Genomic DNA, 18,583 nt, shown 5'->3' on the forward strand with positions numbered 1-18,583 from the left:
CAAACAAGAAATACATACGAGAGTGATAGTAAAAATAAGAGAGGAGAAGACAACCAAGAATAGTTGGCAAACGTGCCATGGGACAAATAACGTAATGTGGTTAAAGTGGGAAAGTAATGTAAGGAACAGGCAAGGGGGAAGAAGGGAGGAATTTAATAGAAAGATGAGATAGCAGTCTGAAGATTTACGTATTCAGGCGAGAGACAGGCCAAACAGAAGGAAGGGTAAATCAAACCAGTCCGCAACTTACCTGGGTTTAGAAGGTCACACCGGCTCGTGATGTCACGGAGAGGGCTCGAGATTGTCTCCGGTGGACCCCATCCGAGGCGATTGCGAGGGCTTTCCGGAGGCCAACACCGGCGCCACCGACCGTGAAATGTCCCGACCCGCAGCCCTCATGCACCAGGCGCAAGGATTCAGTCATAATATGTAGGCCTTGTCTCCCGAAGTTTTGAGCAATAGCCGCAAATAGTACTTTTCGGCAGTTCATCGCGACACGTCCAGGTGCCGATGAAGCGGCTTCCCAGCTCACCACCTCGCCTTCTCTGTCGCCCTCCTGGCCCAGGCTCATCAGTACCAAGTCTGAGCTGTCCCAAACCGTCCTTATTTTGGGTGATGAAGCCCACTCTGGCTCATACCACGGCTCTTACGGCCTCACTCACGCCCGTTTCACCCACAGACACGCCGCCGGCACGCACTCCCACTTCACACATGCTCAAACACAACCCCACCAAAGCACAGCCCTGATCAGAATGGGCAAGGGCTACCACTTGGTGACCCTGGTAGCCTCTGGCTCGCCACTGCACTCGGCTCCTCTGCAGCGGTCTCGCGCTCTCGCCACGACAGCACGCCGACGGCAAGCTTTGAGGTCCGTCTGGTGGACCTGCTGTGGCCAAAGCCGCCCCTCGCATGCAGCTCGCACCAGACCTCGACACTGGGCTCGCTCAGCTTGGTTGTGGCAGCGTGTGTGAAGGATGCGCGGCCGAGCCGCTGGCGCTGCTACAGCGGCGCGAGAAGCAGGCAGCGGCGCGACACCCGGTCGGTCGAGTCTGGCCGTTCTCTCGACGCCGGCCGGCGAGGGTGGCGGCCTGTGGCCGGCTGGTGGGCGGAGAGCAGCCACAACCGGCGTGGGGGTGCTCAGGAGGCAGCGGCGGCCAAGTGTCGACACTTGCTCAAAGGCGAAAGGGGGCGTGGAGTGGGCCTTTAAAGCACGAAAAAGAATCTTAAAAAACTCCCTCGCACAACACTGGGCACGGGACTGGCGCGCACTGGCACTAACGCCGAAAAAGAAAACACAGGGCAGGGATGGCGGAGGACAGCACGCCGCGCCACGCGCCACCACAGGGATTTTAAGGGGAGAAGTGTGGTGCTAGCCGTCGCCCACCCTCGGGCGTCTACCACTTCCTATGACCTATCTCTCTTCGCAGTTTCTCAACCTGTGTGCTGTGCGAGAGGTCGCCTTGAATTTTTTTCCGCGCGTTGTAAAATTCTTTTTCCGGTGCCTGCTGACGACATCGTCGTCGGCCTCTCCGACGGCGTCTCGGGTGCTTTTGGCGGGAAGGCGATGGGCAAGGTCCATTATTTGAACATATTGAGAGATCACAGACCAAGCGACAACAAAAAAACGCGTTTGCCTGTGGTTTTATTCTCGAGACCTCGAGATAAATAAATAAAGAAAACGGACACGCCAACCTCGAGAGAGAGCCCGCCGGAGCTCCGAAAATTACCTTTGCGCATCCCAAGGGACGGTTCGACGGACCTCGCCCCTCGAACTCGTCATTCTCCTCAATGGACGCACCGCCCCCCCCCCCCCCCCCCCTACATCGGGAGGACATCGGGAGGACGACCCCGGCTAGTCGCCGACCACACCCACAAAGAACCCTGCACAAACATCGCAAGGGCGGGGACCTGTTCCTTTTTACCCATCTCACAGTAGAGCACTTGGAGCACTTGGAGTGCAGTCATTAACCTCACATCCAGGGCCGGGGAGCTGAGAAGCGCACCCAGCGAGCCGGATGATCGGCATCGGGCTACGGGCTAGAGAGCCCTGACCCCTAGCTAGGGGGGGTGCGCATTCGCAGGGCAAGGGCCTTAAAGTAAACACGGGTCTCCGAGGGTTAGCTCCGCGCTCCAGGTTTCCCCTAGCAGCAGAACGCCCCCTCTACTCGGAGCTAGTAAACACTCGACACGGACTCGACGCCCATCCACACCCGGCACCTCACCACACCGGGCCCCTCTTCGAGGTCTCCCAACTTTCACTCCGGGGCGTCTTCCCCCACCTCTCGGTCCTTCCTCCTGGCCGCATCCCGATAGTTGTGCGACGGGCGCGGGGCCCGACCTCCCCTCCTAGCCTTTTTCGGCTGCGGCCCCGCCGCCGTCTCGTCTTCTCTGCCTGATCCTGTTGACTCCGCCTCCGGCGATCCCACGCCCGACTCCCCGGGTGAGGGCGGCGGCATCACTCGTCGCCACTCCTCTCCGGGAGGTCGGGCCGGCTCTCCCCGGTCAGCGAGTCGCGCCCGCACCCGTGGCCTCTCTATCGTCCTCGGCTCGCCCTCCCCTTCCTCCTGCTCCTCACTAAACTCGGGAAGGCGCGGTCCCTTTTGTCGTAAGTCACGGCGGTCTATCCAACGCCGCGACGGGTCTACCCCTGGTGGGCTCACACGGCCCGGTTCCACTCGCAGAGGCCGAGTCAGCTCGACTCTCACCTCCTCCGAGAGTTGACCCCAAGCCCCCCCCGGGGCCCTCCGGCCACGGCCCTCCGGTTCGCCGGCGGGTCCGTTATCGTATTGCGGCGACTCCCCTCCCCCAGCTCCACCTCTCGGGTACTCCAGCCTCCGGTGGGGCGGCTCCGGATCCCTCTGATTATTCCGAGTGGGGCCACACGGTGGCGGCTCCGCCGGCGGCGGGGGTGGAGGCGGAGGCGGGGGTGGCGGGCACGGTGGCGGCCCTCGCGGCCAACGCGCCTGGTGTGGAGCCGCTGGGGCGGCCCCACGATCCTGCAGCCGTTCCAGCGGCGGGGGCGGAAATGGCAGCGTGGGTGGCGGAAACAGTGGCGGCACTGGCGGCCACACCGCCTGGTATGGGGCCTCAGAGCTGGCCCCTCGACCCAGCGGTTGCTCCAGCGGCGGGGGCGGAGGCGGTGGTGGTGGGGGTGGACCTGGTGGCGGAGCCAGCCGCCCCAACTCCACGAGCGGGGCTTCGGGGGCGGCCCCTTGCCCCCGCGGCCGTTCCAGCCGTGGTTCCACGCGTCGGCCGTCCACCCCGCTCGTGGGGGGGGGCCTAGCTCTCGTCTCCCCTCGGGGAGGGGGGGGGGCAGGGCCCGGCCACCGTTGACGCACGGGCAGACGGTCGGCGCCCTCGGGCAGTCTATCTCGAGGCTGGTCGCCCCCTCCCCCCCCCCGAGTGTCTGTAGGTGTCTCGCCACCGCAAACGCCGCCGCCGATAGGAGGGTAGAGACGGCGTCTTCCGTCCGCGGCGCCGGGGCCTCCGTCGTTCTCCTCGTCACCCTCTCCCGGCCCATCGCTGCTCCGGCGCCGCGAGCCTGCTCGTGGGGTCGCTCTCGCGCCACGGACATGGTCGCCTCGAGTATCTCATCGACCGACGTCCCCGCCCATTTCCGCAACCGCGCCCCAACCGCCCGTCGCTTACGGGGTTGCATCGTCGTGAGCTGTCGAGCCACCCGAACGGTCTTCCGCACCACAAACTCGAGGGGATCCCGCCATTCTTCCGGGGGCATCGAGATGTCGACCTCTCTCCCATCGACGCACACCTCCCTCGCTCCGGGCCCCCCCTTCGCCGGGATAGCCATCACACCGTTCTCAAGGTCCAGGCAGGTGGTCCAGCCGCTGGCGCTTCGGGTGACAAGCCGGTCAACCTTCCCCGAGCGGCCTGGTTGCAGGTCCTGCTCTCCGCGGCATGTCACGCCACAGAAGCCCGCCCCCCATCCCGGCTCGTTGTTCGGGGTGTCTCGACCCACATATTGGATGTGGGCCCTGGTCAGACCCGAGCCCGGGTGTGGGGTCGCCCACACCAGTACCCAGTCCGCCCTGAAGCCGGCGGCGGACAGCCCAAGCGGGAACGCGTCGCCGTAGAGGGACCACGTGCATGGGAGGAACTCCCGCTCTTTGCTCTCACCGTAAACTTCGATTCTCATGCACATAGTCACATTAGGAGCATGTGATCGGGTGATGCTTGTATGGCGGGCATGATGGCGGGTCCGACGAGTCAAAACGGAACCGCTGGTCACCGCTGCGCAACGCGTCCGTCCGCAAGATGCGAGGCGTGTGCCGAGAGTCCTGAGCGGAGGGTGGTTGGGTGCGGTGCTGAGAGGTCGTGGACCGTCTACACCTCGCTAGGGGCTAGCTCGTCGTCGTCTAGTCTCTCGCGAGACCGCGTGTCCTCCCCGGTCCCCGGACCCGGTGAAAACCATATTTCATATGACCGTGAAGCGTGTGCCAGCCTGTGCGCGAGTGCGTGATCCCGGTTGAGGCTTGAGCGGTGTGCGCGCGGTGACCCCGCGGTTGTGCCACAGACTCTCAAAATACAAAAAATCACAACACACGCATCACGTCGCAAATGCGTTTTCAGTTAGCTGGCAGACCGCGTACCGGCCCACCCTTCTCCGCACACTCCGGGACAAGCGGCCTCAAGGCTGAATGAAGGTTGAAGCGGGGGCGCCAATTCAGCTGCGATCCATCCCTCCCATCCCCGGCGGCGCGTGCTCCTTTTGCACCGCGACCATGGCGGCGGCATAGCCGTACCCCAGCTCTACAGTATGCCGCCGTCAATCAAGATCCGGCGTCGGCGCCCCAACTCTGGCGCGGCCAAACCGGTGATCCCCTAGCCCTTCTTCCTCTTGCCTCTCTGCTTACTACCGACAGCAGCAGACTTGCGTTTTCTCATTCCTCCCCCCTCACTCGCACCACCCGATTGAAAGCACGGGGCGTCGCGCCATCCGTTGCCGGCCTTCCGCTTCGGCAGCACGATCTCTTCGCCCTTGCTGCCGTCCTCGTACTCGACGCTCTCAAACAACGAGTGGCGCGCGCAACGGATGGCGAGCGCGTCACCGGATGGTGCGCTCGGGTCGAGGACGCAGGAGAAGATGGTGAGCGTGTTAGCGATGCCGCTCATCTCGGCAACCTTCACCTCCAGCCGCTTCGCCTGTGGCTGGAGCTCCCCTGCCTGCGCTGTCACCATGTCAATCACGTCCGCGAGGCTGTACTGCGGCCCATATCGATCCGCCAAGGCCTGCGCGACGCGAATGCGATCCCACGAGACCAGCCCTCCCTGGCCCTCCTCCTCTTGCAGCGCGAGAAGCTCGTCGTCGCCGGCGCTCACTGCGGTGTCCGAGTTGGCCTGGTAGAGCAGGCCATTGCGCGTGTACGCGGGGTCGTCCAGCCTGCGGATCCGCCATGCCTCGCCCTCCGAGGTCGGCAAAGGGATGGGAGCTGGCCCACGGACGAGGATGGCGCCCTCGCCACGCTCAGGGCCTGCGAGAGTGAAGTAGACGGGAGCGAGCAGCTGGACGCTGCTGAGCTGCGAAAGCGCGCCTTCAAAGTCGACCGGTGGCTCCTGCTCGATCATCTGTCGCACAGAAAACCCCACGCTGCGGCACCTGCCAGTGAGCGAACCGAGCATGGCGACCCCGCGGCGAAGCACCTCCGACACGACCGTATGGACCGCGCCGTTGCCGGGCAGCTCCCACGGAAGCTCCGCGCGTTCGTCCCCACGGAAGTTGACGGACACGGAGAACCTCCCCGGCACGCATGCGGTGAGGACTCCAAGGTAGCCCGGCCAGGTGAGAGACTCGTACAGCAGCCGCCCACCACGCAAAAAGCGCAGGCGCACGGTGCACTCGCAGAGGACCGCACATCCCGGCCAATCGAGGGTGCGCGCGTGCAGCGGCCGCCCGGATCCACGCTGTGCCACAACGAACGAGCTGCACTTGGCCTTCAGCTCGTAGAGATAATTGAGCAGCGCGAGCTCACCAGCAGGCACGCCGCACACAGCGGCGCACGCCTCGAGCTCAGGACGAAGCGCTGCTGGGGTGGCCGATAAAATGGCGCGCGCCCCGACCTGCACCCAGAGGGGTGTCGGAGCATCTGCGTTCACGCCCACCTCTCCAAGGATCAGCTGGCGGGCCGCGTGAAAGTGATGAGCGTAATCTCTGACCCACGCCCAGCGCGCGGCCAGATCTGTCTGATCCAGATCGACGGCGAAGACCGGCACGGGGTCCATGCGCCCAGGCTGGAGGCGCGCGTCGAAGGGCGCGAAGGAAGACTCCATGACGGCCACAGGGTCCATCGGATGTTGTTAGCTACTCGTAGTATGCAGGCGCTGGAGTACAGGCTCATGTGCGTTTGTAAAAGAAGAATTTTGACCAGCTCGAGAATTTTTCGGCAACTATCTCACAACACTAGACAAGGGAGTCCTTCTCCCACCCCTCTATACAATGGCTATACAATATGCCTCCCTCTGTACAATGGCTCTGCGGTGGGAGGGGACGAAGCGGTGCAGTGCCATGCCTTGGGCCATGGCACCCCGCACACCCGAACGATTGCGTCCCACCGCCCCGTCCACAGCGCGGGTTCGGTGCGTCAGAGCCCCGCGTCGCGCAGCCGGCAGCGGGTGCGGGCAATCTCATGCGCGATGCGGAGCTCCTCAGAGTACATCCTCCCGTCGTTGGCGCCGAGGACGATGCTCGGTTGTGGGGGTGCACGAGGAGGAGCGACGTGCTCCTCCGCTGGCGGGCCGGAGTCCTCAGGCAGGGCGGTGCCTGCCGGGTCTTTTGCCAGAGGGAGCTTGTGTTCGGGCGAGTGGCGGGCTGCCAGCCGCGCCCGGATCAAGGCCGCGCGCTCAGTGGCACTGATGTCCAACGCAAGGCGGTGGCGTTCGTGCTCCCGCTCCGCCACAAGTGTAGCCTGCGCCTGCGCCTGCGCCTGAGCCTGCTGCTGCCGCAGCCCCTGCTGCTGTAGATGGTGAGACCAGAATGCGCGATATCCGCCAGGGTAATGCGCGGGGCGTCCCGCAATGGCATGTCGGATGGAAATTGAGATTGAGTCCAGAATCGGCACTTGGGTGACGGGGTCAATGATGGTCGGCAAGACGTCGACCGGAAAGGTGTGGAGGAAGTGACCCTCTTCCGCCCGGTTCGGGGAGGCGTACCGGGAGGTGGCCGGTGGGCCGGGCGCGCCGCCGCGCAACCGTGCTTTGACTTCGATGGTGCTTCCTGCGCGCACACCGTAGGATGCCAGCGGGGCGTCGTCTTCCAATAGCCGCGACTGATGGTAGAGGCCGCCAAGCGCACCAGCGGGGATCGAGGAGCGTTTTGCACACAAGCGTCTCAGCTCGAGACCGCTTGTCTGAGCGCTGACATCGAAGAGGTGCGTTTGCCCTTGTACGACGACCTGGACCTGAATGAATGCGGTCCAGAGCGCCTCAGCCGCGTGCCCATTGAACGCCTCCCTGTCCTCCGCGCGTATGGCGAGGCTGATGACTAGGCAGGCGGCGAGCAAGCAGACGAGAGCCAGCGTCGGGGGTGGGCGTCTCCACCACCAGCCAGTGCGCGATCCGACGCAGTTCGCCTCGCCCCCGTCCCTCCCTGGGTGCGCGTCTTCAACATCACCAGCCTGCCCGCGCTGATTCCAAGCATTCCACCCTGGCCGCCCGCAAGCTCCATCTGACGGCAAGCGGCGTGAGCACGTCGAGGCGCAGCGCTGCGGTGGAACCTCGCCTCCAGCGCAAAGGCAGACTCGCGAAGGGACTGGCGGTGAAAGAATGAACGCGCACACCACGTGTTGCACCGCAAAGGTGAGCGGAAGCGCACAGAAGAGCAAAGGGTGCATGAGGATGTTGGGCCAGTCGAAGGCAAGCCGAACGAAACGCAATCAACATTCTCATGGTCGCTCGTGCCCAACATTCTATTTGTCGCCGGCGCGCGACACGTTCCCGTCGGCTGGACTGCCCTTGTCGAGTGCGTGTCGCCAACCAAGGCGGGACGCACTCAGGGACAGTGCCGGCGGGACGCGGCTCGAGAGGCGGCTCCCGCGGAGGCACGGCTGGCACCTGTGGCGCGGGGCTCGTCTTCGGAAAGACCAGGATCGCTCTACTGGCAAAGTTCTGGCTGACACGCGCGCCCGGTCGAGCCTTCGGCGGGCGCGCTGCGGTCGCACGCCTACCCAAGTCATATGCCACGGCGTGCGATCTAGATTCAGCACACGCGCCTCTGCTCGCAACCACTCATCCAATGAACTGTCGTCACCCATGAGTGCGAGTTAGGGCTAGCGGCTGGCCAATAGCCTGTGAGGAGGGCGTCCATAGACACCTCACAAGACCCCACACACGGTCTCGTCCGTGCCTTGCGGCCGGCGACGAGATTGCTAGAGGCGGAGCAAGCCTGCTCTAGTCTCACACGTTCGCCCCTGTCGCCTGTCTGTGTTGTTGTGCTGTTGTTTGTCTCTTGGCACCTTGGAGTGCTGGGGGGGGCGACAGGGGGGACGTGGCCTGAGTGATGTGTACGCCCACTCAGGATGTGTGGCAGCCCGCTCGAGCGGACGAGCTTATAGTGGAGGGCTTCCTTGGATAGAAGGCCGTCAGCGGAATGTGGGGTACATTGGGGGACATGGGGTACAGTTTTCCAAAAAAAAGAACGAGCGAGATTTAGCCGAGAACGAGCGAGATCTAGCCGAGCTCGACAAGCACCTGGCGGTGGTGCTTCGAGCGTGGTCCGTTCCTAGACCCTTCCATCCTGGATGGACCGTTCCTGGAGCAGTGCGGATGCGTGGGTGAGTGTGTGTACTCACACTTTTGCAAAATCCTGCAAAGGTGGGGACGTGTCTGTCCTCGACCCAGCCCTAGCTTGGGATGTCCGTTGTATTTATTTATTAGGACGACCCCGGCTAGTCGCCGACCACACCCACAAAGAACCCTGCACAAAGACCGCAGGGCGGGGACCTGTTCCTTTTTACCCATCTCCTAGTAGAGGTGTCCGATTTATTTATTGGTGTCCGTTTTTATTTTTGAAGCCGTCCGCCTTCAGCCACAGGTTAAACTTCACTTGGTGCTCCTTGTCGGAGGCGAAGTCCTTGCGGTGCGGCATCGTCACTACGGACACAGAGCCCGCCGGAGTCTCCCGGGCAATTTGTTCGGTGCCGCGCCAGCGGGCCTTCTTGATGAGTGAGTCGTGCTTCGCGGCCGTCGCCGCGATTCCCGTGCCGCCGCCACGGAAGGTGGCACGTGCTTTTGAGAAGCCCACTTTGCGGCCTTTGCCGCTTGCCCACCGCTTGGCTTCGTCGACGGGCGAGTGCCTTACCACACTCGCCTCGGCGTTACTCGAAGCTGCGAGCTCAGCTGCGGCCACAAGAGCGGCCTGCTTGGCACGCAGCTGCGTAATCGTCGGCCCGCGTGCGCGGCTCTTCACGGCCTGTGCCGGGGAGTTGGTGTTCACGCGCTCAATCATCATCGTCATGGCTGTGTGCGTGCTTCTCGCTCGTGTGTCCTTGGAAGTTGTGCGCCTCCTTCTCCTATGAGCTCGTATGCCACGTCGCCGCCTGTGTTTGGGTTTCTATGTTTGCGATTTGGAATTTGGTATTTGTCCAGCTCTTTGTTTATTTATTTAGGCTAGTGCCACTACATCGGCATGTGCGCGAGAACCCAGGCCTTAGCCTGCACGCCCAGCCCGCCCTTCAGGTCCCAATCGGCCGAGCTGCCGCACACCCGGCCGGCGCACGTCGCGAGGCGCGCCCCGATGGTGCCAGCGAGGAGCGCAAAGGTGGCAAAGGGGACACCTTCTCGCGCGCCGCGAGGCAGCGAGTCAAAGGCGGCGACGAAGCTGGCGGCGCTCTCGATGTCACGGCTCGGTGTCGCGGCCAGCGCCGCGGGGTCACAAGCGAGGATGCCCGGGTTCTGCCGGATGATTTTGGCCGCGTCCTCGGCCCCGAACTTTTGGAGCAGCGCCCGATGAGCGCCAGTGATAACCGCGGGCGAGTTTATGTAGGGGAGTATGACCTGCTGGTTGCGCGCCACAGCGAGCCGAGCGTCCGCCTCGTTGCCGTAGACCTTGAGCATCGCCGACCAGATTGCACGGAGTTCTGCCTCCGTGCCGACCACGAAAGGCTCGCCACCACGTGCGGCGCCTTCGTAAGCAGGCCGGAGCACGACGGCAACCTCTGGCGGAAGCTTCGGCCCGAATACCATCTGCGGTGCGGAGGCTCGCAGCGGCGAGGCGGCGGGCGCGAGCGGCGGCCGAGCGCGGCTGCAGGCGAGTAGGAGTAGCATGGCGTCGGTCGCAGCGCAGTGATTCCTCTACATTTAGTCGTGTTTCTTCTTTCACTTTTATGAAAAGGCCCGCACTCCCTTTGTTCTCTTCTCATAAAATCGGAGGGTCGGCCCACGGCTTCGTGAACTGAAGCAACGATTTTATGAGTGGCAGCAAAGGGAGTGAAAGGCCCGAGTCGTTTGTTCACCGAGAGCGATATGCCATGTCTGCCTTGATATAAAATGAACTCGGGGCATGCCTTGCTTTGTCTAAAACATTCAAGCTAAGCTCCGGCGTGAAAACCCCGACTCGATGCGGCGCCCTTTGCCGATCAGCTTCCTGCTGTGGCTTCCGTGGCTGCCGCTCGCCCACGCCTTATTGTCTGGCTGGCGGCGAGGAGGCGGCGTCGTCGTCGGCGGCGGCGAGGCGCCGCTCCGCAGTCTGGCGCGCGGCCAGGTGCGCGGCGGCGGCGTCCGCTGCGCCACCCCGCTCGGGCAGAGCCACACTCCGCCCAGTTCCGAGTGGTCGCCGCCATACGCCGACGGCGCGAGCTACTTCGAGTGGGCGGACCAAATCTGCTCGGTCGCTCCCTGCCTCTCCTCGCAGCTCGACCGGCTGTCGGGCGCACCGTCCGCGCTGAAGCTGCTCGGCGAGCTGGACCGGCACCTCGGCAGCCTCACGGCGTACCTGCGCCCGTCGGCGCAGCAGCAGCTGCGGCTCGCGCTGGAGACCGCCTTCCTGGCGCACTACGGCCAGCAGCGCCGCAGCGGCGAGCCCTACATCACCCACCCGGTCGAGGTGTCTGCGATCCTCGCGCGCACCTCGATGGACAAGGAGTCGCTCATCGCCGGACTGCTGCACGACACGGTCGAGGACACCGAGCTCGACTTTGCGGCCATCGAGGCGCTCTTCGGCGCGACGGTGCGCAAGATTGTCGAGGGCGAGACCAAGGTCTCCAAGCTGCCGAAGATGGTCCGCTCCTCGGACGAGGCCGAGGGCCACGCTGCGGCCGGCGCACTGTTCGGCGGCGGCGGCGGCGGCGGCGGCGTGACTGGCGGCGTCGAGCCGGCGCAGGCGCAGGCGGTGGAGACGCTCGTCTCGGACACCGACGAGCAGGCGGAGAACCTGCGCTCCATGTTCATAGCGATGGCCGAGGACTGGCGCATCGTGGTTGTCAAGCTGGCGGACCGGCTGCACAACATGCGCACGCTGCAGCACATGCCGCCCCACAAGCGGGCGGCCACCGCGCGCGAGACGCTGCAGATCTTCGCGCCGCTCGCGCACCGGCTGGGCCTGTGGGCGTTCAAGACGGAGCTCTCTGACCTGTCCTTCAAGTACCTATTCCCCGCCGAGTTCTTGGAGGTGCAGGAGTACATTGAGCGGATGGCGCCGCAGTACGAGGACGTCATCGCGTCGTCGCAAGACAAGGTGCAGCGCTTGCTCTCCTCGGATGAATGGCTGCAGGGCCGCATCCGGTCCGTGTCCGTGACCGGCCGCACCAAGTCGGTGTACTCGACATGGAAGAAGATGCAGCGCCACGGCTGCGAGATCGAGCGCGTGCATGACCTCGTCGCGCTCCGCGTCGTCCTCTGCGAGGAGGTTCGCGAGCTGCCGCCGACGCCGACGCCGACGCCGCCGCCCGCGGCGGGGTCGACGGTGACGTGGATGCCGCCGGCGAGGGGCCACGCCCAAGCGCACTTCCTGCAGGCGGAGGTGCTGGAGGCGCAGGCGGCGCAGGCGGCGCAGGCGGCGCAGCAGGCGGCGCAGCAGGCGGCGCAGGCGGCGCAGCAGGCGGCGCAGGTGGCGCAGGCGGCGCAGGCGGCGCAGGCGGCGCAGGTCCCCGCCACACGGGGCGCCGCGCCCGCCGCCGCGCCGCCCGCGATCGAGCCGCGCGGCGTGCTGTCTCCGCCTCCCGCTAGCGCGGCGGGTCCCCGGGCGGCGGGCGAGGCGGAGGACCGAGCTCTGTGTTACCACGTGCTTGGCAAGGTGCACGGCTGCTGGACGCCGCTGCCGCGAACGCTCAAGGACTACATCTCTTCGCCGAAGCCAAACGGGTACCGCATATCTCCCCATATCTCCCCATATCTCCCCATATCTCCCCATATCTCCCCATATCTCCCCATATCTCCCCATATCTCCCGATATCTCAGGTACCGCTCGCTGCACACGACGGTGCTGGTGGGCACTCAGCCACTGGAGGCGAGGCGCCGCCGTCTCTCCGCTCTCTCTGCCATCCGCTACACCTCTGCTGCACCTGCATCTCTGGGCGCAGCTTCTCCTCGCGCTCTGCTGGAGCTCAGCTATGTCTCCACTACATCCCACTCTCTCCACTTTGACTCTACGATCTCACCGGTCCAGATCTCACTCTCTCAGCTCTCTCTCCACCACGATCTCACAGGTCCAGATCCGCGATCTCCCCATATCTCCCCATATCTCCACCACGATCTCACAGGTCCAGATCCGCGATCTCCCCATATCTCCCCATATCTCCACCACGATCTCACAGGTCCAGATCCGCGATCTCCCCATATCTCCCCATATCTCCACCACGATCTCACAGGTCCAGATCCGCGATCTCCCCATATCTCCCCATATCTCCACCACGATCTCACAGGTCCAGATCCGCATATCTCCCCATATCTCCCCATATCTCCCCTGATCTCACAGGTCCAGATCCGCACGCTCGAGATGCACAACGTAGCGGAGCACGGCGCGGCGGCGCACTGGCTGTACAAGGAGATGCCCGGCGGCGACTCGTGTGATCTCGTGTGATCTCGTGTGATCTCGTGTGATCTCGGATGGTAGGAGATGCCCCGCGGCGACTCCTCCCTCCCTTGGCTCCAGATCATCCGCCAGTGGAACGACCAGGTCGAGAGCGCCCACGACTTTGTCCGGCTGGTGCGCGCGGACCAGCCACCCCCCACCTCGGCCCGCCTCCACTGCACCTCGGCTCCACTGCACCTCACCTCGGCTGCACCTCGGCTCCGCCTCGGCACCGCCTCGGCTCCGCCTCGGCTGCACCCCAGCTCCGCCTCCGCGACCGCCTCCGCGACCGCCTCCGCGACCGCCTCCGCGACCGCCTCCGCCCAGGTGCGCGAGGAGCTGCTCGGCACCCGCGTCTTCGTCTTCACGCGGAACGGGCGCATCCTCAAACCTCGCGCAACCTCGCGCAACCTCGCGCAACCTCGCGCAACCTCGCGCAACCTCGCACACGCTGTGACTAGGCGCATCCTCAACCTCGCGCGCGGCGCCACGCTGCTCGACGCCGCCTGCCTGCTCCGCGCGCCAAACCTCGACTCGCACGGTGGGCTCGTCAACGGCATGCCGGCGGCGCCCTCGACGGTCCTGCAGAACGGCGACATCGTCTCGCTCGAGCGGCGGGAGCCGCTCGTCCACTATGGCCAGCGCCGCGCCGCCTCGCCGCTGCAGCGGCCCGCCGCCGCGACGGCGCCCCTCTCCGCCGCCGCCGCCCCTGCCGCCGCGCCCGCCGCCGCCGCGCCCGCGCCTGCCACCGCGCCCGCCGCGTCTCCGCGGCCGGCGATGAGGCGGTCGGACGGGCACTTGCTGCTGACACGTCCAGGACACGTCCAGGACACGTCCGAGACATGTCCACAGGCGGTCGGACGGGCACCTGCTGCCGATGATGCAGCGGCTCGCGTCGGCAGAGACGTCGGGGTGGCGGCTGTGCGAGCAGTGCCAGCCGGTGCTGGGCGACGAGCTCGCGGGATCCGCGTTTGACCTCTCGTGCGGCGCGGGCATCGTGCACCGCGCCGGCGCGGGCTGCCGCGCGCTGCAGCGGCAGCTCGCCGTCGGCGGCCACACGCTCGTCTCGGGCGCGCGCGCGCAGCCGCTGCTGCGGAGGTACATGGCGCCGTGCGACGCGGGGGGCGGGCTGGCCGGCTTCCTGACGGCGGTGGTTGTCTTTGTGCGCGACCGGCGCGGCATCCTGCTCGACGTGTCGATGGTGGTGACGCGCGAGGCGCTCAACATCATCGACGTGCACTCGGAGACGCTCACGCCGGGCGGCGAGGCGGCGTTCCAGTTCACGGTGCAGGTGGCGGACAGCGCGATGCTGCAGCGGCTCGTCTCGAAGGTGGAGCGGGTGGAGGGCGCCGTCAAGGTGGTGCGAGGAGGGATGGAGGAGCTGATGCGCCGCGAGTCACCCGCCGGGTTCTGGGCCAACTGCGCGCTGCCGGTGGCGGAGGAGGGGCCGCCGCTCGCGGAGCCGTTGCCTGGCGGCGCGGAGCCGCCGCCGCCGAGCCCGTACCCCATCGCCCCGCCATCCCCTGACCAGCCTATGTGAGGCGCCTCGCGTGCGCTTGTACCATCTGTGCCTTCCATCTCCCGTGTGACGCGGCGTGCGGGTCTCCGGCGCCGCGGTACCGTGAGGGGGCTCAGTCCCCCGTTATAGGCAGGGAGTCGTACACTTTTCCTAGGGCCCTGCGACGCTCATCACACTTCACAGCACTTCCCGACGAGATGGGAGACGGTCACCGTCTCCGCCTCTCAGCCTCACATCAATGTTCAATCGAGTAAGCAGTACGTCAGTAACAATATCACACTCTATACACCCAGACACGCGCAGGACACTTGCTGCTGCAGCAGCAGCTGCACTGCTGAGCTGGTGCGGCTGCTGAACTGCTGATTGTGGATACGATTTCTCCGATCACCCCGCCCGCCCGCCCCGCCCCGCCCGCCCGCCCCTCTCCCCGCTTGCCCGCCCGCCCGCCCGCCCGCCCGCCCGCCCACCCGCCCGCCCGCCCGCCCGACCACCCATTCCCATCACCATCTCACACATACCTTCATATACGTGGCTGGGTTCACAGCGATTGTAGGTAAATTGAGGGACCAAATCACGGTCGCGGCCTTCCGACTCGCGCCTTCGCCTCACTGGCACTATTGTAGCCCTGGCCGGTGCGCGTGCGGAGTTGAAGTTCCGGAGTGAAAATTCAAACGCGTTCTCTCACGGTGACCAAAAAATGTCCACCTCAGAGGCACCTCCGGAGGCAGGCCGCCGCACGCCGGCGACACAGCTCCAGCTGTCGAACTGACCCGCAGCTCCTCTCAGAGCGGGAACTGTGACGAAAGTTGACTGAGGCGGTTGTCAGGAATCATCATACGGATCACATGGTGGCTCTCTCATGACAGGAGACCGCCCGACCACTCCTGGGTGGCACTGCCACCGGTGTCGCTCGACGTCCTGTCGACAGCGTGCCGACAGCGACACAGACCATGTGGGACGCGCCGAGTATCGACCTCTACTGCTTACCCAGCCTTCGAGTGTATCCTGGCTGTGGTCCCACACCCACTGGTGTCCATCTCAGAGACCGCAGTGGAGGTCATGAGGGTCGATGGGAGTGCCAACCCCACAATGCCTAAAAACCCAGCCCAGTAGGCGCTCGAGACCTCCTCTCGCTGCCTACTGTCTCGCTGCCGCGAGGGAGGAGGGGAAGCAAGGGCGGGGGCCGTGGGGGAAGACCACTCCTCGATAGCGATCCCTGCCCATACCCTCCCCGAAAGGCAAGTATTAGCCTCACGAAACCGAGACCCCTCCCCCCGCCCCGATCCCCCCACCCCCTTGCTCCCCTCTCCCCCCCTCGGGAGGGCCGAAGAGAGGCGCCCGTGGGGACCCCGCAATTCCCTTCCCCCCTCGGAGGGGGCCGGACGGAGGCGTACCCCGAGGGCCCCGCTCTTTCCTTCGCATAGCGGCTGCCACTCTTCGGATCGCTGGTCGAGCGACCCGGGGGATGCCCCGCGCGCCTGACCCAGGCGCGAAAACGAATCTGCGAGGCGTGGCCGCTCATGCGGCCCGATGGGGAGGAGCGGGGCGGACTACGGGGATCGGCTTCACAGCCCTTCCCTGCAGCGAGCCCCCCTCGAACCCACCCGCGCTAGGTCTCGGGTTTGACGCATGCATGGGTGGGGTCACTCCCGCGAAACTCGTGAACTAGCCGGGGCAGTCGGAGAAGGGGCAACTCCGTGCACTGACGGTCGGCCGTCAGAAACCACGCCTGCGTGGACCACCTCGAGAACCTACCTCGAGAGAGAACCACAAACACACACACCTGTTCCCCCGTCTCCAGCTCGAAGGGATGCAGAAATTGATGCAGAAATGCGACACGAAAAGGCGCGCCACATCCCCCCCCTTGACTGGCGACTCCTCGGCGGCCGGCGGCGTTTCGCGGCGCCGCTGCCGAATGGAGGGAGGCGAGACAGTGTCGGCGGCGTGGCTCGAGGAGTGGGTGGGCGGCGGCGACTGGCAGCGCGAGTCAGGGCACTCGCCCCAAGCTACGACATCGCTGCTCGAAGCGTCCCCCTCCGACGGCTTGGGGGCCGGCGTGGAGGAGGAGGAGGAGGACTGCGAGACTGCGCCGGCGACGGTCTCTCGCAAGCGCAAGCAGCCGAGCGCCACCTGCTGGGGCCAGCTCCTCGGCGGTTGCGGTGCACACGCGCCTGCCGAGCAGGCCTCGTCCGCCTTCCGCCACCACTTCTGCGCTGCGTGCCAGAAAGATGGCGTCACCATCCCGGCCTCCCGCGTGCGCGTCGTCGTGAGCGCCGAGCCCCCCCCCGTCAATATTCGCACCGGCGGCGTGTGGAACGTGGACAAGTCTGGGCGAGTGTCGCAGCAAGGCTCGTGGCCGCCGCACCGCGTCGTCAACCAGACGGCGGGCTCTGCCGGACCGCGGCTGGTGGTGCTGCGGGACGAGACGGACGAGGCGCTCAAGGGCCTCATCGCCCTCCCCTGCGGGCGCGAGGAGTCTGTGGTGTTTCGCATCGGCCGGACGCTGAACCCGATCACCCTCCCACCGCTGCGGCTGCCGCCACCGTCACCGACGGCCGAGGAGTTGAGCGCCGAGGCGGCCTTCTGGCGCGTCTTCAACGCGCGAGTCGGACGCGCGCTCTCGCAGGTCGGCTGGCACGCCGAGGCCTGCTGCTGAGTGGGGCCGAATAGGAGGTGCCGCGGGTCATCGTTGACTCCAGCCGAGAGCGCATGGCATGCCATGAGGGCATGAGCACCTCCGTCACTGTGACGGTAGATGTAGTTGATCTGCCGAGAGCACTGTGGATGTCCCAGGAGTGAGAGGCGCTGCACGCGTGCCCTCGCCGCCTCGCCCCTTGTTTTGGGGGGGCGAGAGCGTCGAGCGAGCCCTGGCGCGGTGCTTGCCGTGTGTGTCGGGTTTTTGAGCGCACTTGACTCTTGAGGTTGTCACATGCACATGTCAGGTTCACGGTGCTCTCGCGGTGTACATTCATGCCCCTGTATGTCTGTCGGAAGGGCTGCTTTTGTCGTGTCTTTTTCGAGTGGTGTCAGCCCCCCAGACGCTCAGCGGGCCCTGAGATAAAAAAGCCTCTAACACACCACCTTTGCAACACATGCACGAAACGACCCCGATGAGCGATGACACGCACCCCACCGACGAGACAGCGACACCCCATCACACCCCAATTCAGCGCAACCCCCCAACCGCGACGCCGGGGAGGCAGTGCAAACACCCGTACCCGCGGGGCGCTCCGGCGAAGTGCGCGAGTCGCTGTAAAGTATGAAGGGGGATGACACGTCAGCACTGCGCACTTCGATCTGCTTCGACTTCGTCTTTGTCAGTCTGGGCCCACACGGACCACAAGCAGCGCAAAGTTACCTGTCCGTCTCAATCAACGACTTTTTTTCATCGAACAATGCCACCGCCTCGATCTTGAAGCAGGATCGAACGTCGGCACATCACCACACCGTCCGCACCACCATCGCTAGCACCATCGGCAAGCCGCGCTCGCCGCTCCGCCGCAGCCGCCTTTAAGGCACGCATAGCGGCAGCACATGGTACGGTGCGCATTCTTGAGCAGGCGCGCGGCGCGCGGCGCAAGTAGCGCACTGGCCTGGGAGTAGGCGTGCGTGACATTGATGTGGGACGCGTGGCAGGTATTTTTCGGGTAAACCTGGACCGGTGCGGGTATACTCGGGGTTTACCCGGAATTGGCCTTATGTCGTCTTAAGTTCAGATACACCACGGGAGCCACCTATGCTAAGCGAGATTTCTCCACACACACAAAGTGGTGGGGCAAGGGGGGGCGACCCTCGCATCTCCACACCCGGACACGGGCAGGAGCCCCACGGCATGAGCAGGCGGACATCGCTTCCAGGGAGGGGGGCGCCCTTCTCTCCACGCCCCACCCTATATGAGAGGCCGGAGAGTGAGTAACTACATCGGCTCGATGACCGCGCCGTTGCAGAGGGCCGCGCCTACGTGCGCCTCGCGCGCAAGTATGAACTTGCCGTCGAGCTCGAGCACGTAGTCGCGCGTGAGCGCCAGCGAGCCGCGCGCGTGCCTG

The 18,583-nt window shown here is 65.2% G+C and overlaps 5 protein-coding genes across 5 annotated transcripts; 2 read left to right on the top strand and 3 right to left on the bottom strand.

Moving 5' to 3' along the window:
• Positions 1-4,681: 4,681 nt before the first annotated feature.
• On the bottom strand, positions 4,682-6,303 carry EMIHUDRAFT_98783 (hypothetical protein; the record flags this gene model as incomplete). Its single annotated transcript, XM_005785452.1, has 2 exons — positions 4,682-4,767; positions 4,923-6,303. The coding sequence occupies 2 exons, from the start codon at positions 6,301-6,303 to the stop codon at positions 4,682-4,684; spliced, it is 1,467 nt and encodes a 488-aa protein (XP_005785509.1).
• Positions 6,304-6,377: 74 nt separating this feature from the next.
• EMIHUDRAFT_433994 (hypothetical protein) lies at positions 6,378-7,867 on the bottom strand. Its single transcript, XM_005785453.1, has one exon. The coding sequence runs from the start codon at positions 7,842-7,844 to the stop codon at positions 6,597-6,599; it is 1,248 nt and encodes a 415-aa protein (XP_005785510.1). The 5' UTR covers positions 7,845-7,867; the 3' UTR covers positions 6,378-6,596.
• A 1,760-nt stretch (positions 7,868-9,627) lies between these two features.
• On the bottom strand, positions 9,628-10,275 carry EMIHUDRAFT_98784 (hypothetical protein; the record flags this gene model as incomplete). Its single annotated transcript, XM_005785454.1, has 1 exon — positions 9,628-10,275. One exon carries the CDS (start codon positions 10,273-10,275, stop codon positions 9,628-9,630), a length of 648 nt encoding a protein of 215 aa, XP_005785511.1.
• Positions 10,276-10,567: 292 nt separating this feature from the next.
• Positions 10,568-14,558, top strand: EMIHUDRAFT_98785 (hypothetical protein; the record flags this gene model as incomplete). The annotated part of the gene is made up of 4 exons (XM_005785455.1): positions 10,568-12,433; positions 13,061-13,153; positions 13,346-13,803; positions 13,871-14,558. The coding sequence occupies 4 exons, from the start codon at positions 10,568-10,570 to the stop codon at positions 14,556-14,558; spliced, it is 3,105 nt and encodes a 1,034-aa protein (XP_005785512.1).
• Positions 14,559-16,430: 1,872 nt separating this feature from the next.
• Positions 16,431-17,572, top strand: EMIHUDRAFT_433999 (hypothetical protein; the record flags this gene model as incomplete). Its single annotated transcript, XM_005785456.1, has 1 exon — positions 16,431-17,572. A coding segment is annotated over one exon (777 nt), but the record flags the coding sequence as incomplete, so codon positions are not given.
• Positions 17,573-18,583: the final 1,011 nt, after the last annotated feature.

The sequence above is a fragment of the Emiliania huxleyi genome (assembly GCF_000372725.1).
Source record: "Emiliania huxleyi CCMP1516 chromosome Unknown EMIHUscaffold_16, whole genome shotgun sequence".
In the NCBI taxonomy this organism is placed as follows: domain Eukaryota; phylum Haptophyta; order Isochrysidales; family Noelaerhabdaceae; genus Emiliania; species Emiliania huxleyi.